Source organism: Rissa tridactyla, chromosome 2 (assembly GCF_028500815.1).
Source record: "Rissa tridactyla isolate bRisTri1 chromosome 2, bRisTri1.patW.cur.20221130, whole genome shotgun sequence".
Classification (NCBI taxonomy): Eukaryota; Metazoa; Chordata; class Aves; order Charadriiformes; family Laridae; genus Rissa; species Rissa tridactyla.
This window is the reverse complement of record NC_071467.1, coordinates 132,521,930-132,543,175: the sequence shown is the minus strand read 5'-3', so window position 1 is coordinate 132,543,175 and position 21,246 is coordinate 132,521,930. Positions and strand designations below refer to the sequence as shown.

General features: G+C 39.4%; 1 protein-coding gene across 6 annotated transcripts; it reads left to right on the top strand.

Annotated features, from left to right (window-relative positions):
• The first annotated feature begins 5,099 nt into the window (after positions 1-5,099).
• On the top strand, positions 5,100-20,731 carry CCDC126 (coiled-coil domain containing 126). Of its 6 annotated transcripts, XM_054191406.1 has the most exons (5): positions 5,169-5,183; positions 6,659-6,819; positions 15,381-15,517; positions 16,164-16,564; positions 19,103-20,731. In XM_054191406.1, exons 4-5 carry the CDS (start codon positions 16,327-16,329, stop codon positions 19,282-19,284), a joined length of 420 nt encoding a protein of 139 aa, XP_054047381.1. In that variant the 5' UTR covers positions 5,169-5,183; positions 6,659-6,819; positions 15,381-15,517; positions 16,164-16,326; the 3' UTR covers positions 19,285-20,731. The 6 variants fall into 6 exon arrangements, with proteins under 6 accessions (XP_054047380.1, XP_054047385.1, XP_054047381.1 ...); XM_054191405.1 differs by lacking the exon at positions 6,659-6,819 and having other exon boundaries at positions 5,100-5,183; XM_054191410.1 differs by lacking the exon at positions 6,659-6,819 and having other exon boundaries at positions 5,161-5,183; positions 15,386-15,517.
• Positions 20,732-21,246: the final 515 nt, after the last annotated feature.

Genomic DNA, 21,246 nt, shown 5'->3' with positions numbered 1-21,246 from the left:
CTCTGCCCAAGTTCCTGCTCTGGCTGAGGCTGGTCGACTTTAGTTCACCATGGTTGGAACCAAAGAATGACCATCCTGAGTCCTCATGTGAGCGAGTATTCCCAAAAAGGAACGAGGAGCTCAGAGGGTGATTCACAGGCAGATGTTTCCTGAGAAACCAAATGCCTTTGCTACATGAAGCGTGCTCGCGGGGCTTTAGACAGGGGCCACGTCCCCAGCACTGGTTGCTTCCCCTTCCACAGCCCGTGACATTGGGTTTCCAACAGCTGCTGTGGTAGCCCACGTTCACGCTGCTCATCCACACGCAGCTCAACCCACAGCTCAAGGTTCTCTCAGAGCCTCGATATAGGCTCACCTTTACGGAAATGGTGCAACGCTTCCTACCTGGATCATAAATGATCTTGATTATTTCTTGCGTCTATTGTAAATGGAAGGCTGGAACTGTACATGCCAGCCTTTCCTCTTTTTGGTTGTTGAATCAGAAGTAAAAAATCAGTTAAAGAGTAAATTAGTCCTCTAGGTTCGCAAATTATTTGTGTCCGAAAGTTTCTTGCATATCACTCACTTCAAAAGTTTTAGTCAACTCCTTAGCCAGTTCTTGTTTAATTACAATTAAATTCTCATTCCTAGGAGGCTGGCCTGAGTTTTAGCCTCTGCTGATGTCTCACTTCCCAAAGCCATTCTGAATCCATGTCATAATCTGTCTTTTATAGCAGCTGTACTCCATTCACCTGCAGTAGGTAGATTTGCTCATCTCCCTTTCCAAGTGTAACTTTATTAACAAAGCATTTATTCTACTGCAAGATCATATGCTGTTGTGGTGTAATCTGATTCTGATCCTGGATGATGTTGCCTGTAATCTAACTCCAGGAACAAAAGGGGATGAGCATGAAGGGCATGCTTAAATTCTGAGATGAAAATGCTTATCACTCTTCTACCATAAGGTGTATCACTGAAAAAGTGGAATATGAAGAACCCATTGAAAATACATAATGGTTACACTAAAAAAAAAACAAGCAGGGGAAGGAGGGAAAATGTTAGGAGAACATAGGATAGGAATATACCTTTTGGTAAAATGTACATATATAAGATCTCACCCACATTGTGATTCCAGCTCCGGAGTTAGACTAATATTAATGCACACATTCAAGATGTTTGCATTATTCCAGCAGGATTTTTTAATCTCTGTGATCCTAAAGTGTTCTGGCAATTAAACTTAAAATAAAAATGGCAGTCACTGACACAAATACCTATTTTTAAAAAGTCCAATCAGGTTTACATTTTAAATTGAAAAATACAAGCTCTCTTCACCATTTTTCCCATAAGTCTTCTGCATCCATTATTCTCTACAATAACTTACCTGTAGCTTCTTGGAGTATAAAGACAATAATTATTTGATATCACATTTCAACTTTCACAATTTATTAGTTAGTAAGTCTGTGTCCTGGTTTGAGGTAAAACAGAACCAATTTTCTGTTTTGTAATTTTACTTTTTAGCTGGGCCTCTTCTAACTGACTAAACTCTGAAATTAACAGCATGTTGTTCAGAAACTGTTCACTCTCAGAGTGATAAGACCTGATTACACCAAGGAATGGTATCCAGAGAGGCTCTTGCTTATACTTATTGCTATAACAACCAAGGTCAGCTAACTTCGCTATTTGCCCCATTAGAGGGTTGGAAGCAGAAAAGCATAGAGGGGTCCCACCTGTAGGAAGAAGCAGACAGGACAGGTGACCAAAAACTGACTAACAGGGGTATTCCATCCCATCTGCATCATGCTCAGTATAAAGCTAAGGGATCAAAAGGTCAACTCTCTTTCTTCAATGGCTGACGTCCAAGGAGGACCCTGTCTGTTTGTCTGCTTTTGATCCCGAACCGGGCATTCCTGACTCCAGATCCAAAATCCTGCTCCTGTCTGTCACTGACTGCAGTCTGGGACTTTCCCTGTGCCTGCTGGTGACACGATCATCATCCCGGGAGCTGGATACGGTTTTGTATATATTGTATACTTTTTTTAAAAAAAATACTTATTAATTATTTCATTATTTACTAATACTTTCATTAAAGTAGTTTAGTTCTTTTTCTAAACTCGTAAATGTCCTTATCTCTTCCTCTCCTCTCTTTGGGGGGGGGGGGGCGGAAGGGCCATCTGTCATTCTGATTGGTCAATTTGGCCAAAACCGTGACAGACTGCAAATTTGATCTGTGTCTTTGGGAGCCTCTTTGCTAAACAGAAGATGGTTCAAACACAGAAAACAGCTAGAGATAGCCTAAAAGATACACTAATGTGGCATAATTATATGTACTTCAAGCATGCCTTATGGAGCTTTTTCAAGCAATATTAATATACTGTTGTAACATACTGTTAGCTTTAATGCGGTAGTGAGTATACAATAGTCACAATTTGGGGGGAAAGATGGGCCCAGATCAGACCCATTCCCTAAAGTGAAAGAGTACAAACTACTGGTAAGAGATCGGAAGAGAGAAAAATAGGAGCAGTAGTAAGGAAAGTATAAAGGTGTATACATTCTTATCTACATATACAGATTAGAGGATTAATCAGTTAAGTAAGACGGCAGCAGGTGCACTAATCACAAAGCATGTGGGTCAGAGTGCTGTTCTCTAGCCATTACCGTTAAGTAGTTTGAAAGTATCATGAGAGAGGAAATTCTTAACACATATTTGAAAAGGACAGAGCAATAGCTATGCAAATTAATGTCAGAAGGACAGTCTACAGATAGTGAATGGCATGGGAAAGGAACAAAGATAACATTGCAGCAGCAACCTGTTTTTTCTTTTTTAGCATTTTGAAAAACAATACGGAACGCTGCAGTATAGCAAGTTTTTACTCCTGCAGTCCTGGGCTTTTATCTATCCCTTGAAATGATCCTGAGAATATTATTACCCACAAATATGATGACCATGTAAACACTGTTAAGGTTTGATTTTCATTTGTCACTGAAGAGAAACAAGGTGCTTGATGTTATTTTGTGATATAGATTTTACCATGCATCTTGGATAAGGGGCAAAAGTATCACATAATATTGTGAGATGCATGTTCATGAAAGATGGCCAAATACATGAGGCCTTCAGGCAACAGGAATTAAGAATGGTATTAATAGTTGAAAGTTCCTGTCAACAGAGGGTACGTTTATAATGGAGACAGATTTCTTAATACAATTTTGTGACCTCCACAAGCAAATCTTCCTGTGATCACACCATTGACAGATTTCCCTTTCTCTGTCTAGTAAGCTCTAAATACCGTATAAATTGTATTTGCAGACATTACAGCTGTTCACTGCACGTCTGTGAAAATAAAGGATTAATCACTGAGCAAATAGTATGGTAATAAATGGCAGTAAATAGCTGCAGTACGTTTGTTATGTGACCATCTGTTTTTGATCTTTTCGAGAGGGAATCTTGATGAGAAAATACCCACAGAAACGGATGAGGTGATTCTGCTTTAGAAAACACTTCTAGCAACAATTTTATTGGTGCTGCACAATATACAGTCAATCTTTTCACTCAAAGGCTTACTTATCAAGTATTTAAGTTTTTATTTTTTTGCCTGTCCTCATTCAACATTGTATAATTTAGCAAAAGACTTTTGCCCATGAGATGGATTGCATAATCAAATAAATATATCATTCCTTCAATGCAGCTGCTTCTAAATTATCTGTGGAAATACATCCTTCTATCCAGTTCAATAGTTGCCTAATTTTCTCAAATTTAAATTAACGCTCAGTTGAACACCAGTATTTTCCAGACCAACAAGAAAAGAAAAAAAACCTTTTCCAAAATATGTTTGACAAGACTCTGAAATAAGGGACTGCAAACTACTCAACATTAGAAAAGTTTTATATGCATCTGATTCACTGGCTTACATTTACCACCTGCCAACAGTTTTGTTTGTCTACTTAGGTCCAGGCCACTAACCTCTCTGATGTATCAATATCCTTTTTTCTATTAGATCAACAGATTTAAATGCTGATTTTTCCTGCATCTAATCTGTGCAGAAAAAAAGGTTGAAAACCACAAAGGAGCTAGGTAGCCTCTGGCACGCACTGGAAGGGAGGGAAAGATGCAGCGCAGTGCTGGTGTAGGGGTACTGATGGGGAGTTGGAGTAGTGGTGGGATCAGCAAGACAACGCTTGCTCTAACTGTGTTTATTTTGCAGAGGATGCAGTGTTGCAAGCAGGACCTTCCCTTAACACCTACCTGCAACATCTGACCTGTAACCAGTACCTCAGCTTGTTTAGGTAGGGACAATCCTGACAGGCATCGAGCTGGGGTAAACAACAGGTACTCCTCAATACTAGCAACAGTGCAGCTGTTGAACATGCCCTTATGTTCACTTTTAGCTAACTGATACCAACTTCCTTTCAGTATCACCTTGCAGGAAGAGCCTGAGGTAACTTGCTAGCGCAGTCCTGTACCCACAGTGGGTTTTGTTTACGTGTCTGCCACGGTGGGAGTTTAAGTACCGTCCCAGCCACGAACAGCCCAGCTTGTGCAGCTGCGGGTTACAAGAACGAGAGCACGGGTGACGGGAAAGTGCCCCTGCGGCAGAGCTGAGGGACAGCACTCATTCCTCAGGCCGCTGTCAAAATTCACTCACGCCGTTAGAGGGCAGAAACGGCACCTTTCCCGATCTGCACTTCTGAAGGAAATCTTTACTTATGGACGGCAACGAGAAATGATGGCCACGGCCACATAGCTTTCCAGCTTCCCCGGAAGCGGACGGGGCCCCCGACAGCGAACGTTTCCAGGAAAGACATAATAGGCCTGCAGTCATGTATCGCCCCCTCACAGCCCGCCTCGCTCCCCGGCAACGCGCCGCGGCTCTCTCTCCCCGCCGGCCTGGCAGCGGTCCTGCGGGCGCGAGGCTCTGCGGCCTGGCCTCCTCACCCCGAGCGAGGCCCAGGAGCAGCGGCAGCTACCGGCTGCGACAGCGACGGTCACCGGTAGTTAGCGGCCGCAACGAGCGGCTAAGCCGGCGTGGAATGGGCAGCGCGCGGCCGCGCATGCGCCGCAGGCAGCGCGCGGAGGGGGCGTTGCGGCAGCGCTCTCGGGCGGGGCGGGGCGGGAGAAGAGGCGGGGTCTTAGGTGGTGCGTCGCGGCGCAAGGCGGGCGGAAGCGGAGGGAGCGGCGCCTGTCAGACGGTGGCGGGCTGGGAGAGGAGGTAGCGGCGGGCTGCTGGGGCTGAGGGGGGGGTTTGCTCCGTCCTCCTGAGGCGCCGGGAGCGGGGTGTGGAAGAGCTGTGGCTGGGGAAGGGGCGAGGAGAAGCCTCCTGAGTGAGGGTGGTGGAGGCCTGGCGGCCCGTGTGGGGAGACGGCACGGCCCTGCCGGGAGGGGGTGGCGGGGGGGGAGCCGGCCAGTGTGTGAGGAGAGAAGCCGGGCAGCCGCGGCCTGGCAAACCCAGGTTTTCACTTCGCCTGAGCGCGCCGCGTTATTCCCTCTCTCAGGCTTTACCCCCTGCTTCGGGACAGGTTACGCTTCCTTCTGGCTTCGGCTATGCTTCTGCGCTCCCCCGGCGGCGTTTGTGCAGCCGTCAGCCTTTCCCTCTTTCTTCACCTTCACCCTTCCGCAGCGGGTCGTGCCGCTGGGCTGGCGGAGCGCTCGGTGCTGCGCGCAGGTGGGGCTCCTTCGGGTTCTGCAAGCTCCGTCCGTCGGTGGCAGCGCGGGTCTTTCCGCTGGCGGTGTTACTGCAGGCCCCGCTCGCAGGAGCTGCGGTACGGTGTGTTCTGCTGTTCCGAATGTTCCCCTTGGCTGGTTAACGTTACTCCAGGGCTGTGATGCAGTGTCCTTAGATGGTGAGGAAGCAGGGAAGGAAACAAGGGTTTTCTGGTTTCCCTCCTCATTTGCAGTGGCCTTTCCATCATAAACTGACTGCAGTGACTCTGCAAGATTGATGTCTGTCTTGTACTGTAGGGACCTAACTTTCAGAGAGGCAAAGCATGCTTACAATGATGTGATGGAACTTAGAAGGAAGAAAAAGCAATGTTTGTTTAATCCATATTCAAGCAAAGGCGGGATCCTTAATAATGTTAGGTTGAGTGATCTTCTGGCATTAACAAGCTTGCACAAAATAAATAATGGGCAAAACAATTGTTTTAATTTTAGGATATTATAAAATATGAAACTTCCAGACAGCAAAAGTTGTGGAATAATGCTTCCTTCTTAAAATATAATAAAATTACTCTTCTATGTAACATCTGATTATATTTTAACTATATTTTTACTCTTCCCTTAAATTTATTTCTGTAAATATTTATAACATACTATTATTTCTACCTTATTTCTCTAGCTCCGTTAATCATTCATTATTAATAAACTTTCTTTTCAGTTTTCTAATTAAAATGGTAGCATCTTCTAAATCTGCTTTTATGTATCTTGTTATCTAAAAGATACTGACAGCTAGAATGGAGTGTAATTTCTGTATTTGCGTGCCAAAAAGCAAAGCAGAGAGTTTTTGTTCTGTCCTATGACATGATGTGTGGTTTAGATCAGGTTAACAACTGGGGGTTTTTGTTGTTGTTGTTGTTTTGTGGGTTTTTTTTGTTGTTTTGCCCCCTCAGTGGATGAATTGGAGGGGATGGTTTTTCACTATGAAAAGTGATCTTTGTAGGAATTGTGACTTGTTTTTTTTTTTAACAGAACCTTCAGAATATGAACTTGCTGAGCATAATAGCTAAGCATGCATGTGACTTGTTCTAATTGTAACTTAGTGTCTAATTTGGAGCAAATATCATGAATTGCTGTTACACTCATAAGAACATTAAAGAAAGGAGACAATATGAAGATGAGAACAATATATTGTAAGTAACATTTTGTTCTAATGTCAAAAGTGGAGTGATGGCAGTTTTAGATCAAATGTGGAAATTTATTGCTACCTTTGTTCCCATTTTGACTGCTGGAGATACCCATGTGTGTAACGCCTAAATTATTCTGGCCTCTTTCTGTTATTTTATGTGCTCCAATATATAATTGTTTAATAATTCATTTCAGGTACTTGAGAACTCCAGAGGATTAAGCAATTATGCTGGAATTCCTTTGGTCTAGTAAATAGGCCTTTTTCCTAAAGCTTTTACAGTTGGAAATAAAGCTACTTCCCTCTTTTTTTTTTTTTAAAAAAAAGCTTTTCTAGTCTCTGCTTTTAGACACTTCTTTTGGCTTTTAGCTCCTTGAGGGAGGCGTTGATACTAGCTAATAACGTATTGTGATTTAGCTTGGGGACCAAGTGTCATTTAACTGCTAAAAGTAAAATATTTCCACTGGAGTTCATGATCACTTGTACCTTTGCCAAGAACAGTTAAGGGCACTAGTTCTTGCATCTTGTTGAAACTGTAAGTAAGACAAATACATGCTGTCAGCTTAAATTGTCAGCCGTGTAGTCAATATATCTGAAGACCAGTGTCAAAAATAGCCATTAAATTGTTTCCAGTAGCTGTCAAAAATCTGTGGAGATCATTCATTCAAATGAATGTGTTTTGTCCTGGTACAAGTTTACTGCTAAAATGTACTTTATATGGTATTTGTTATTTGACAAGCTCTTTCACCTGTGATTGAAAACTTGTACCGTTAGGTGGGCTGGTTTCCTCAACTAAGCACTATTAATAGTTTCCTAAATTTTCTTTTATGATTGTCAACTTTACAAAAAACTATTTAAATTACCATTTGCCAATGTAACTTAAAAGATTAATTTTGGATTGCTCAGAACTAAATGGGTACTTTGCCTACATAAACCACGGCCTAGACTAGAAGCCTAGACAAGAGGACTTAAAACTTATTCCACTGAAATTGGTCTCTATAGTAGTAATGAAGAAATAAGAGGCTACCATGATAGAAATAATCCTGTTAAATTTTTGTGTACCTTGTACTTAATTCCAGCAATAACATATTTTGCAGTGTACGCCAGTGTGGTGCGATGGTTAACTACTGTCTGTCATAATTCTTACTATGCTAAGATAAACAGACAAGTCAATCTAGAAATAATAAAAAGATGTAGAAGAAAAGAACTTATCTGGCTTAATGTTTCCTCCAGTGTTATTTTTCGAAAATCTTCAACTGGATAAGCCTCCTGGGATGGAGTCTGAATCTGAGGCCCGGTGTGTATTATAGTTTTACTGCTGAAACATACTTTTGGTGGACGCCTCGCACATGTCCATACTCAGTTTGAGTTCTGCAGGTTTCTTGAAATAAAACCAGACAAGTTACTTCCTCTCTCCCCAGTGGTACAAGCCCTTTTTTGTTACCGTTCTACGGGAATAGTGTTTTTGTGGATGCTGCACTGTGTGTACGTGTATGACCAGTTCTGCAGTGGCAATCTCTCCACCATTGCAGCTGGCACTTTGTTACTTGACTCCCCTTTTAGTTCTCTTTAATGACACCCTCCTTCCTTTTAGTTCTCTTTAAAATGTTCAGTGAAAATACCTCTCTTCTCAATAGCCTACATTCACCATCTTGCAGGTATGTCTCTCTGTAAAACTAGCTAAAATTAGCTATATGATTGTCTTGGAAGGAAGTCTTGGAGTCCCAGGGGCTCTGGAAAGAGTGGTGCAAACACAGCTGTGAAATTTCACAAGGGAGTAGAGGTACTAGTTATGACTTTGCATGGGAGTACTTGACATAGCCTAGTGTTCAACTGCAATGAAACAATTGTGACAATCTTATCGGGAAATGAGGAGCTAAGAAGGTACCTCATATAATCGTAGAATCATCTATGTTGGGAGGGACCTTTAAGATCGAGTCCAAACATCAACCTAACATTGCCAAAACCACCACTGAACAGTGTCTCTAAGCACAACGTCTACCACATGCTTTGTCATAACTATGGCTCTTATGAGCAAGGGTCATGCAGTGAAGTTTTTGGTTGTGGTTTTTTTTTTTTTTTGAAGAAGCCGATACAGAGATGTAGAAATGTTTTGAGGCCCAGATGGACCCAGTGGGAGGAGGGGAACTTCAGCAAGTATAATATACTGTCCCCATTGATATCTGCTTGCTTTAATTTTCTTCACAACCCTTGCCAGGTCATTTCCCCTCTCAAAATCTTGGATCTTGGCTGACTGCCCACAGACAAGGAACAAAGGATTTCTGTTTTTAAATAGTTGGTTTATTTTAAAAGCATTCACTGACAGTAGTAGGCAAAATAAAGCTGGGGAGGGAGGTGCTTAAAAAGGGCCAGAATACTTTTAAGGTAACAAAAAGTACTTAATCAGATTCCTTCGACATGATCCAAAATAAAAACAATTGTTGGCAGAAAGTGTAAAATAAATCAATGCAAATAGTCCTACATGCATTGAAAGTAGAAACAGGTCACCAGTATTTCTAAAATATTGAAATACAAAAGGTAATCTAGTGTTTGGGCACTCAGATGATTTTTACCAGAGCCGCTGGGAACTTGATATGTAGGTTTTCAAATCTAAAGCAATACTTTTTTGCTTTCAACTCAGTGTTGCTACAAAACAAATTGTGTGCTGTTCTTAGAAGCCTGTAGGAGGTAAAACTGTTCCTGTTTTAAGATATGCTTGAGGCAGTCCCAGCAGCTTTTCAGCAGAAACAGTATCTGTCTGCTTGGTGAGCTGCGACTTTTGTTGTCCCAGATATCCCTTGGCTCCATTGAGAGACAGGGAATGGCAGGAGCACACAAGGCGATTTTCTTCTTTCTTTGTTGCAGCACTGTAGAAGAAGAGATATTCTTGGTAGTTACTTACCCATTTTTGCTATTCCCTTAAACCTCATGTCTTTCTATGATTTCACTTGGAATATCCGTTAAAGGTATTCCCCTAAAGAGAGGTAGCAATAAGGCAAAGTGATTTTTTTTTTTTTAAATTTTTTTCCCCAGTGTTCCTTGGTAATTGCAAGTCTGGGGCATGTAAAGGCAGGATGAAGGAAGAGGAATGAAGGTAAAAAGATAGATGTCCTGGAAAAGACACCAAGCACTAGGCAGACTCCTTTGGCAGTGCATTCCAAAAATGATGGCTCCTGCTAAAACCAGGAGCCATCATACTTATAGGGCAGCCTTTCCCCTCCCCCCCTCCCCCCCCCCCCCCCCCCCCCCCCGAAATATGCCTTCTTGCTTATTCTTAAGATGGCAGTGTGTTGTATAGTGCTGTTCTTTTCACTTGAGCCTAGCAGGTGTTAATATAAATTCTATCGACTGATCTATGATGCAGTCTCGAAAGACCCTTGAGTCTCATCAGGACACAGGTATAGTGTTTTGATGGGGTCTGTTGTGTCAGGCATTGCTGAGGTTTTGTGAGTAGGGCATGCTTCTTTTTTCCCTGTTTGCTGGTGACATTTTTCTGTTGACCAAATTTTACAGCAACGATAATAGGAATACTTAACAAGCTGAGAGCTGATCTCATCAAAAGACAGCCCAAAGTGGTTTCGCTTGTCTGGGGACACACATTGCTGGTAGTAGTTTGCCTCTGCATAGGATATTCTGCTCTTTCATGGCACTATGCAGCTGTCTGAACCTGATTAATGAACCTAGGAACCAAAGGATTGGTCTGCAAAAGTCACCAATACGGATGTGCCAGTGCAGCAAAATGCTTTTATCGGCATCTTTTCAAGGACTCATGTGCTCTTAAAAATATGAGGAATGTGATTCTTCATTCGGCACCAGTTTTAAATATGAATGATGTGGGTAAGATGGTTTGTGAAAGGGAGTTTGTGTGGTGTGTAGGAAGGGAGAACTTAAGTTCCTGTGTATTGCCAAGAATTGTGGTCCTGTGTAACAGGATATACTTAACTTCTTTGGGCACCTGTTTGTCAGCTGTACCTCATGCAGATTGTTTTCCTACTGCCAAACTGGTAGCTATCTAAGACAGCAAATTACCAGAATGCAAACATCATTTTTGGTGTTCCAAAAAGTCTCAGCACGTAGCTCCTGGGCATCTCTGTGCTTTTTTCATTGTCCCTGTCTTCAAAGACTAATTGGTCAGTGAATACATTCTATGCTCTTTTTTTTTGTGTCAGGCCTTCTTTAGACTTCCCATTTTCACTGCTGCACAGCGACTGTGCTGATAGGTTTCCAAATAACATAGAACTAGCCTGTCTGCTCTCAGAATGGTCAGCGCGATGTCTGTCAGCTGAGTGACCGTGATGTTCAAAGTTTTCTTTTGGAAAATCAAAAAACAAAAGATTTTGGATTTCACAGAGGTAAATGGGCCAGGGGGAGCACACTCTAAATAGACACAAAAAGAAAACTAATAGGATAGAGTTGATAGAACTGTGGAAATATTTCCACAGTTCTCTGTAATGCGCTGTGATTTTTGTCTTCCTGAAATATGCGTTGGCAATTGCAGTGAGGTATCATCATGCCTGCTTAGAGCATCGCTTATTGTTTACTAATACAGTACCCTCACTGTAGTGAGAGATGTTTGCTTCCATTAATTTAATAGAAATTTCTCATTTAGACATAATTTTAATGTTAATTTTAAATCCTTAATAATTTCATAAACTTGTTACGTTCCCACTGAAATTGTAATAAATTCTAATTTTGTACTGTACAATTATTGTGTAGTAATTATTAATGTCAGCTTTTATTTTTACTGTCCTAATTTCTGTCTGCTATCTGTTCTGTTACAAGATTTTATTTTTTTCCCCCGTCCTCTGTCTGTAGTTGGATGCAGTCTTCTATGACTATATCTGGAATTTTTTTTTAATTCTCTGTCTTGATAAATCACTTCTTGTGTTCATACAGTTAATAATAATAATTGGTTGCAAAGCCAGACTTGCTTTTGAATTCGTTGTGTCACGTTGGTGTTGATCATAATTTGGCAGTGAGGAACAGATGAGTATTATGGTAGCAAGTAACAGATTGAGTAAAATTCCAATTTATCAAGGCTACTTTCTCAATATATTTAGTTCATTAGAGTCCTGCATAGGTCTCTAGGGTATCACTGAGGAACTACTACCTCAGTATTTGGCATTCTGTCTTTCAAAATATATAATCAAAGAGGTGACTTTATTGGACTGTATGTTAACAGTACTATTTTCAGTGCATTTTTCTTGGCTTTATTGTTAAGGTCTTTTTGATCCTTGAATGAAATGGGATTCTCAGGCTACAGTTTTCTGTATTTTTCATCTCTTGTTGACTCTGTTTAGTTAGTTTTTCGCTAAAGCTGTTTACTAATAACTACCAAAAATACCTGATGGGCCTGCTGATTTCTTTTTCTCTTATAAATAATCATCTTCATCTGTCCTGTACATTTTTCAAAACTAGAAGGAACACACCATCTCTGCAATAGTTTTAAATTTGCCCTGTTGATGCCGATAACCACTTCTAGTGGTTCAGAAGGCTGGGATCTCTCGGACAGACTAGAAAAACGATAATGAATATGTACTGGTCTTTCATGAGAGCTGACTGACAAGCAGAACTGACAGTGCTGTCAGATGCATTGTAATATTTTAAGGATTTGGGTATGCCTTGTTTTCAGGATACCCTGAGATTGTTTTAGAGGATGTAAGAGACATTCCTTTGCCTTACAGAATGTTGCATTTTTTGCATTGTACGTGAATATAATCTCTGTGTTTGGCTGGGAATAAGTGAAGCAGAATCTGAGGAAGACTTTGCAACAAAATTCAAGTATGATGTTTTATAAGTATGGGCTGGTTTCCATGGAGAAGGGTCAGTATTCAAACTGAAAGCCCAATGCAACTGTTTAGTTAAGTAGCATCAGAGATACTAGAACTGCTTTATTATGGAACATATAATGGATTTTCTGTTGCTTTTTCTTTGGCCCTTGTTCCTTTCTTTTCATGCACTCACTAATATAATTTATATATGAGTGATGTTGGAACACAGCTTAGAGGATAGAGACATGATTTTATTTTAGAGAGGATGAGTGTCTTAGTTCATAGAATCGTAGGGTTGGAAGGGACCTCTGGAGATCATCTAGTCCAACCCCCCTGCCAGAGCAGGGTCACCTAGAGCAGGTTGCACAGTTCATGGCTTTTGCTGCCAGATGTGTGTCAGTGTTTGTGGTACCACTGGACAGTGTTAAATCCACATTGTCAGGCTTTAGCATTACATTTCTTAGACAACCAGCAGTGGAACAGTGAAGACAACCAAACTCTTTCTATGTCCATGAAAGGCAAACCTTGTCCCAGATCCTCTGTTCAGGAATTGCTTGTAGTTCCAAGTTTTAATGTTGCCCCTGGCTTGGGCTTGTCATTTTCAGAGTAAAATAAATGAAAAAGTTATGTGTCACTAGAATTGCATGCTTCAGGAAGAAAGAGGTGACAAAATCTCCAGAACTTTGAAATTACACTGGAATTCACTAAGGTGGAATGGCCTCTAAAAATGCATAGGAAAAGTGACAAACACAGATAGTTCCCTTCATTTTAGTACACCTTACTGGGCAAAGGAACTGGGAGTAACAGTATTTGGATGTTATGCCATTTGCCCAGCGGATTAAGTCCTTGATTTCCATTAGTTTCAGTAGTCAGCATTTGCACTGTGAATCAAATATACATGGCAAAGACCCAGTCTGTAATTCCTACTGCTACTTGGCGGGAGTTTATTCAATCTGTTCCTCTTGGCTAGGACTCTTATCCTGGCTTGTGGTCTTATTTACAGTGTGATGGCAGAATTATTTCCACTCTAAAGCTCTGTAGTGATATTGTCTAAATGCTTCAGGATGAGATATAGCTGGAGATCTGTGGAGAGCTGAACTTAATTTAAATTCTACAAGAGATATCTGTTATTTTCAGACAAACTTTTTTTGTAATATAAAATGTAGACTTTTGGGAATGGGGGTTGAAACTTGTGGTCTCTCCTTGAGAGATACTGTTTGGTCTCTGAGCCATCATGTGAATACCCTACTCCTGGACCTCATATGTAAATGTTTTCTGTCATATTTGATACTATTCAGGGATTGTGTTAATGCATAATGATGTAGGTGCAGTTTATGCTTTAAAGTCTGAGTGCAGAGCCATGGATTTGGCAAAGAGCTACGGAAAAGGAGTTTTGGCTAGCTCATGTTTATGGAGGATCTGTTTCAGGAACTCTTTAACCACACAGTTCCAAATATTCGTGCTGATACTGTAGAATGTAAGTCTTTATTGTTTTCTCTCTTCTTTTATGTACTTAAGACAAATTTGTGTCTTAAAAATAGTTTTTTGAGGGATAAGCACATTTTTTGAACAAAGTACATCCCACTGAATTTACAGTGGGATTTCAAATTACTGCATGTTGGCTAGCTGTTCATGCGCATGGTTATCCCACAGTTAAGGTGAGGTAAGCTATTCCTCATTCAGTGACTTGTGATTGCTGCTTACGGTATGCCCAAAGGTAAAAGTAAGGTTTTATTTACTGGTAGTTACTGTTGGGCATTTTACACACAGTCATTTTTTACTTTACAGCAACTTTGGTGTCCGGGTCCTAATATTGCCCCTGCCTTAGGATGATAATTTTCAGAATAACTTAGGTATGCGTGTTGATTTTAAAGCACTTTGAAAATTTGCTGCTGGAATCAGTCACGTTGGCCTACCTATTGAGAGGATTATCTCGAGTGAAGGTGAAGGATAAGTGACAAGTGTAACTCTGAACCCTGCTGGCGGTGACACTTGTGTTTGCAGCAGATCCTGGTGTGTCAGCATAAGGCCAGTTGAACTGATCATCACAGGTGATGAAAAATACCATGGAGGCGGAGTTCAGTTTAGATGAGTGCTTAGCACGGTAAGAAATTTGGTCTCGATATTCTAATAAAAACAGAGACCTGCGTACCACTATAGAAAGTCTGGTGGGGAACTCTATGAAACGTGTTACTTCAATCTGAAAAGTACTCACGTCAGGTAATATGTGGGGAAGAATGGGGAATAACAGGGAAAACATAACTACTAGGTAAAATGAGTAGCTTTATCTAGATCATCTTAAATACTAGAAACTCCCTCTCAAAAAAAAGTATTGAATAACTGGAGAAGTTTCAGAGGTGGCTGAAAAATGAGAAATATGAGGTATACATATGTAAAGAGACTAAAAAGATCAGATTTATTTGGGGGGGGAAATGAATAAGGGAATAATAAGTATGCAAATATATGTGTCTATATATATATATGATGAATCTGGAACATTTGCTGTCACTGTCTTATAGCACAAGAAGGACACATTTCAGTGAGATTCTTACCAAGATTTTTTTAGAAGTATATTGAAATCAGCTATTGAGTATTCAAATGTATACATTTATAATAAAATGGAAATGTATTCTACGTTCTTCCATAACAAGTGCTTCAAGTTAGGTTTAAAACTGTATTTATGTTTTAAAAGCATGTGGCTTGAAGCCCTGAACTTCTGTCACTCCACGTGCAAATGAAGGTCTCTTCAGTCCTGCAATTTGTTTTGGTTGTTATTTTTTTTTTTTTAACCTCCCAGTACAGAGCTCCCTGAAGATGTCTGGTTCATACTGCTTCAAACTCTCTGGATGTTTGCTGTTTAACTGCTGAAGCTTCCTACTGCTTGTTGTTCTCCCAAAGCCTTAATCTATTGAGGGATCAGAATTGGCTACTATGGTAAGACTTTTTTAAAGTGGTAGTAAAATGCTAAAAGTGGGTGCAATGTGCCACTTCGTTTTGGTTCTATTTATTTATTAGCAAGACACCAAAACAACCCCAACCGTAATGCTCTACAAAACCAGAAGAGGATGATGCCCAACTTCAAACTAACTAACCAACCGAGAAACTTTGTTCTGCATTTTATCTGTTTATACTCGCCCTATGCTTCTGAGTGAGGAATAAGAATCAAGTGAATAATTTCACAAGATATTTTCCTTGTGCGTAGATGTATTCCTGTTTCCTTGTGTGTATATCTCATCAAAACGTTGTGTATAAGTGTTTTACAAGGCTATTCTAGATATTGCATTTTGTTTGAGATGCATTTGGGTTTAACGGCACTCCAAATTATGGTATTTAAAATACTTAAGGTGATTTGTAGAAGCATAGAACTCTTGATTTTTGGAGAATAAAAATTGGTAAAAGTAAGAAGAGGAAACCTTGGATAAAACAGGTGAGAGAAGAATTACTGCACCTCTGAGCAGATACAAATCCACAACTGTTTGCTAGATTATGCAATAATACTGCATTTGGAAGCTGATATTTGTCATTGATCTCACCAACTGTAGCAGTTTTGAATAACCAAGTGATATTTTACAAATTTCAGGAATCAAGACCAACTAAAACATGAGAAGATGTACTCAAGATGATCCATCCAGAAGATTTTTTTACTTCATAGAAATCTTATTTTTAGTATGTAATATAATTTGACAAAGCCAAGTTCAATTACTTCTCTTGAAATTAAGACACGCCTGGGGCCTTCATCAGAAATGTTTCTAACCTTTTCAAGAAAAAATATGTCCCAGAAACTGAGTATGTTTTTACTAGTTTTTGGAATCATTTGGGGTTTGATGTTGCTACGTTACACTTTTCAGTATCCAAGACGCCAAAGCAGTGCTGAGTTGCGTGGACAGATACTAGACCTAAGTAAAAGATATGTCAAAGCACTGGCAGAAGAAAATAAAAATTTAATGAACGGTGGCGGTGGAGCCTCTATGGCAGGATATGGTAAGAGGAAAAAACCATACTAGTTATTTAAGTATCTATTTTTTCCTGAAAACTGAAGTTATACTTTTTCTTTTTTAAAGTAATATATACTGCTCTTTAGGAGAAGAAACTCTGTATTAACTGATTTGATTTTAGTTTATTCACTGAAGTTGAAGATTAAGATGTGGTGCAAAATCAAGGTTGATATATGAGATTTTTGTTTTCCAGGAATTTTTTAGATATCTCCAGGTATATGACTACTGTTACTTAGAAGATTGTGCTTTTTCTTAATTTTAAGCTATTGAGGTATAAGCACATGCTTGATATGGGAACGAAGTTTTAGATTAAGTCAGTTCAACATTGCAGATTCTTCCTGTGCCTCATTGCTAACTTTCTGCTTTTATTTAATTTTCTTCTCTTTAAGTAGTAAAAAAGCAGTGGAAAGCGACATACTAGTTGAGTTTGCAGTCTTGAGACTGAAAGGAAATTATGGATTTAGCAGGATCTCCCCTTGCTTTAGAAGTAGCCATTAGAGATAAGGTCCCATTTCTCTAGAGCTTTGATGCTTGCTGCATCGTATCTCTCTGTCTGATGTACCAGTTAACTTGATGAGTATGTGGCCAGTATTCACTGGTAATAGATTACTAGAGCCTGTGCCTGTCTTATGAAATACAGAAAAGATAGTTTTGAGGTCTTTTTAGCAAAGCTGTAAAAATGTCTTAATAATTTTAACTCTTTGGTCCCTCATAGCTTCTCTTGAGGGAAGGCTGCAATGAGCTCTAGCCGTTAGGGAGTAAATTTGAAGAAAGTACCTGTGATCTGTCCTAAAGAAAACAATGTATCTGTGAAAATAAGGGTAGTACAAAGCTTAAAAAGAAATATTAAAAAAAATATATATGTAAAGATGTATGTTAATGTACTTTGATCCCCTTCTTAAGAAATCCTTAAAAACGTGGGCTCTACCAGTTGTAGGCTGCCCTTTACATGCACTCTGGTAAGAGTACAAGCAGAAAAAATGTGTCTGAACTCTTTTTGCTGCTGCTCAGGAGCAAGGAGGCAAGTCTGTAATGACAAGATGAGCAGCAAGCAATCCAAGAGGAGGAGGACAGTATCAAAATGTCTTAGCCTTTAATTCTTTCATTCATTAAGTTAACATTTTTACCACAGTAAGAGACTACTTTTTCTTTTCTTCCCCTTTTCCTTCCCCCCCCCACCAATTTTTTTGTCTTCAAGGACCTCCTGCCTCTACTGTGTAATTACTTCTCTGTGTAATTTGTTTTAAAAACCCCTTGTGTACTGCAGCTTTCTACTGCTGTATAAGTCTTACAGCGTATTTCCAAACAAGATCTGCCTTCTGACATTTTGTCTGAAGTTTAATGAAAAATTAAGTCAACTCTTGGTCTACATGCTGATCATCAGACTCACAACTCGAGTGGGCAATTCCTTCCCTCAGACTGTTGAGCGCGAAATGGTACTACAGAGTACATCACCCACGGCATGTCATTGACAGCAGACCCTGCTCTGGCTCGAATTGTATAGCAATGTCTTAAATTCCAAACACACACACACACACCCCCCCGCCAAGATGGCATTGCTAAACAAGAACTGGTTAATTTTAGAGGGAGGGACTGGCCTCAGGTGTGTGGTTTTTGGTTTTGGTTTGGGTTGTTTTGTTTTTTTTTTTAAATTTACTTAGTAGTGTTTTAATTTTATCTAGGTTACTCCTCTCTTTTCACTTTCATACTTGTGCTTTTCCTCCCCAATTTTTCTCGTTGCTTAAGAATTGATTAGTGGGCTGGGGGGAAGAGGCAGTCTGTGTGCGTCTGCATGTGTTGTGGGCATCTTAACCCCTTGTAAAACCTGGTAAGTTTGTTCACTTTTTCTATATCTGAGAGAAGATAGTGATATGAACATTGACAACAGTGTAATTAGCTTTTGTTGAAAGGTCTGTTACTTTTTGTGTGTTCTGGAATATGGGAATTTCTTTTACTGTCCTTTTCTCTTGTTTTTCAATCAATATCAGCCTAAATATATGGATTTTTTTTTTTAACTACTTTACGGCTTATGTACGAAGTGGTAAGATACTTTCTCATAGTAGTTTTTCTGTGGGGTAGGTCTGCTATTTAGAGGAAAGCTATTAAGAACTACCTTTTTATGCTGGAAAGTATTTAAATATATTCTGTTGCTGTTCAAGGCTAGAAAATGTCATAGCTGGGTATTCTAGTGCTGTTGTCTGGATGATATTTGAAATACTGCTTTTGAATAGTCACTAGTCTAATGTTCCAAATAATGGGTTTGTTCTTACACTTGAATATTTAATTGTCTTCATTCACCGTTCACTGTTATGGTGGTATGATCTGTGCATAAAATAACAAAGAAATGGTATTAAAGAAAAACAAGCAGCTGTTTAATTCTATACTTGTATACAAATCTGCACTCTTTCCCAAAAAGTATAGTAGGAAGGATAGCAAGTCTTAAGATGTGAATATGTCGAAATAGCAGTTCTTTTCCACACATAGTAAATAACAGGATCTAATTTGTTTTTTCCATTATCTTCAGCTGATCTTAAGAGAACAATTGCTGTTCTTCTGGATGACATCTTACAACGCCTCGTGAAATTGGAAAACAAAGTTGATTACATTGTTGTGAATGGCTCAGCAACAAATACCACTAATGGAACTAGCAATCATGTGCCAGTAACTTCAAATAAACGTGTAAAACCAGCAAGCAACATTAGATAGCAAACAGGGCCGCTTTGTGTTGCTACACCTATGATAGGTAATGTTTAAGATAAGCTTTTTATCTCTGGCTAAGGCAAAGCAGTAGTTGGCTCTAAAAGAAGCATAAACTATTCTATTATACAATGTGCTGGATCTATGTAGGCCTAAGTTATGTGCATAGGTTCTCAAAGCATTATTTCATTGCCTTTGAGCAGTACTTCTGAAGTCATCGTTGTTGTCTTTAAAGATATTTTGATATCACAATTTGATGTAGTATGCCATTGGATAATAACAATAAATGGAAAGCGATGGGGAACTTATTGGTAGGTTTCTAAATATATTTATTTAAGTATAAATATAACATATCTTTTGGATAGGTGAGCAGTATTGTAGCTTATTCGTTTTTTGTGATCTGCGTTAAGCTGAAGTAACTGAGGAAAAAGCATTGTTAAACAGATGCTAGAAAATGTGTATACCTATATTTTGTTACTCATTTACTAAAAAAATATTAAATTGAGGATAGCCTTGGCAGTAATATTTTAAAATTGTGACCCAAAGAATGTCTTTATTTGCACTATCTGTCATAATAGGTAGAGAGAATTTACTGTATATTTAAGAAAACTAATTATAATAGGAAGACATCCTAGGTAGTAACACTGTCCAGGTATATATTTATGCTGGAGTTAGGGCAGTTAGATTATCAAAAGCAAATCATAATGTGTGATATCTTAGATGATTATTTCTTACAAAGATATTTAAGTGTATGTATTTTGTAATTGCAGATAAGATTATTTAAGTGATGGAAATAAGTTTTGGATATGTGAATACTGTTTATTTTTATTCATTGCTGTTTCTTTTTAACTTTTTAGTACCTTGCAATTTGTGATGAGTATAGCACACCATCTCCCTGAATTGCTTTTTTGATAGGAGGAAAAGCAATGAGGGGAAGCAAGGCATCTCTGCATTTAACAGAGATGTATGTTCTAAGGGTGTTTTATGGAATATTTGAGAGCTAAGGTAATGCTTGCCTTATGTCTAAGTTAGCCTTACAGCAAAGTGAATTGCAGTGTGGATGCACTGTGTTTCAAAACGTTACTGAAGTCTTATTAAAGAGAAAGTGACACTGAGCCTGTTTTTTAAAATGTACTGAATGTTGGGGGGGGGGCAGGGAGGGGGTATATTCAGGGACTTTTGCCAAAAGTGTGCTGTACGTGGGGGTGGTCTAATCCTATATTAAGGAAAAAATCTAACCAGTAAAATTGAAGGTGCTGGATGATATACCATCCAAAGTTATGTGCTTTTTTTTTTCTTCATTTCCCTGCTGATATTCTGGACTGTTATAAAGCAAAAATACACTTACAACCTTAGTTAGCATCCGGATGATTTTTTTTTTCTGTCACATTGTGTGTAAACATATAGTCACTTCAATGCAGAAAGAGGAAAAATAAATTTTAATTGTACTTTTAAAGGCTCCTGTTCGTGTGGTTTTTTTTTTTACCAGTCTTGTCATTCTTGCTACATGTGCTCTAGGCTTTTCTGGATTGGAAGATTGTACGTCTCTGAAGTTTAGTAGCAGTCTATCTGGTGTTCTTCCTACTCGATCACCGAGTTCTTTGTCTCTTGAAATTCTAATGCCCTGAAACTTTCCTCAGGTTAGAGGTGAGGGGAGAAAGAAATGAGAAGAAAATAAACTGATGGGCTTAGATCTTTAATGGTGAAGACTTCACTCTTTAATCTAAGAGTGAAGAAGACAGGTGCATAACTTCTTTTGAATCTGCAAGTCTCCGTTGACAATGTGAAGATAAGCTTTTATATCCACCTATCTATGCTTTTTATTCGCTGTGTACCAATCAGAACCTTGGTGGGTGGTGTCCCTTTGTGCTATAAACAGTAGCATGAGTAGTTCTTGTGTATGCAAAGTGACTTTTCTTGTAACGGTATGTGAAGTCTTAAAGTTATTGAGGATTGTGAAAAAAGCGTAAC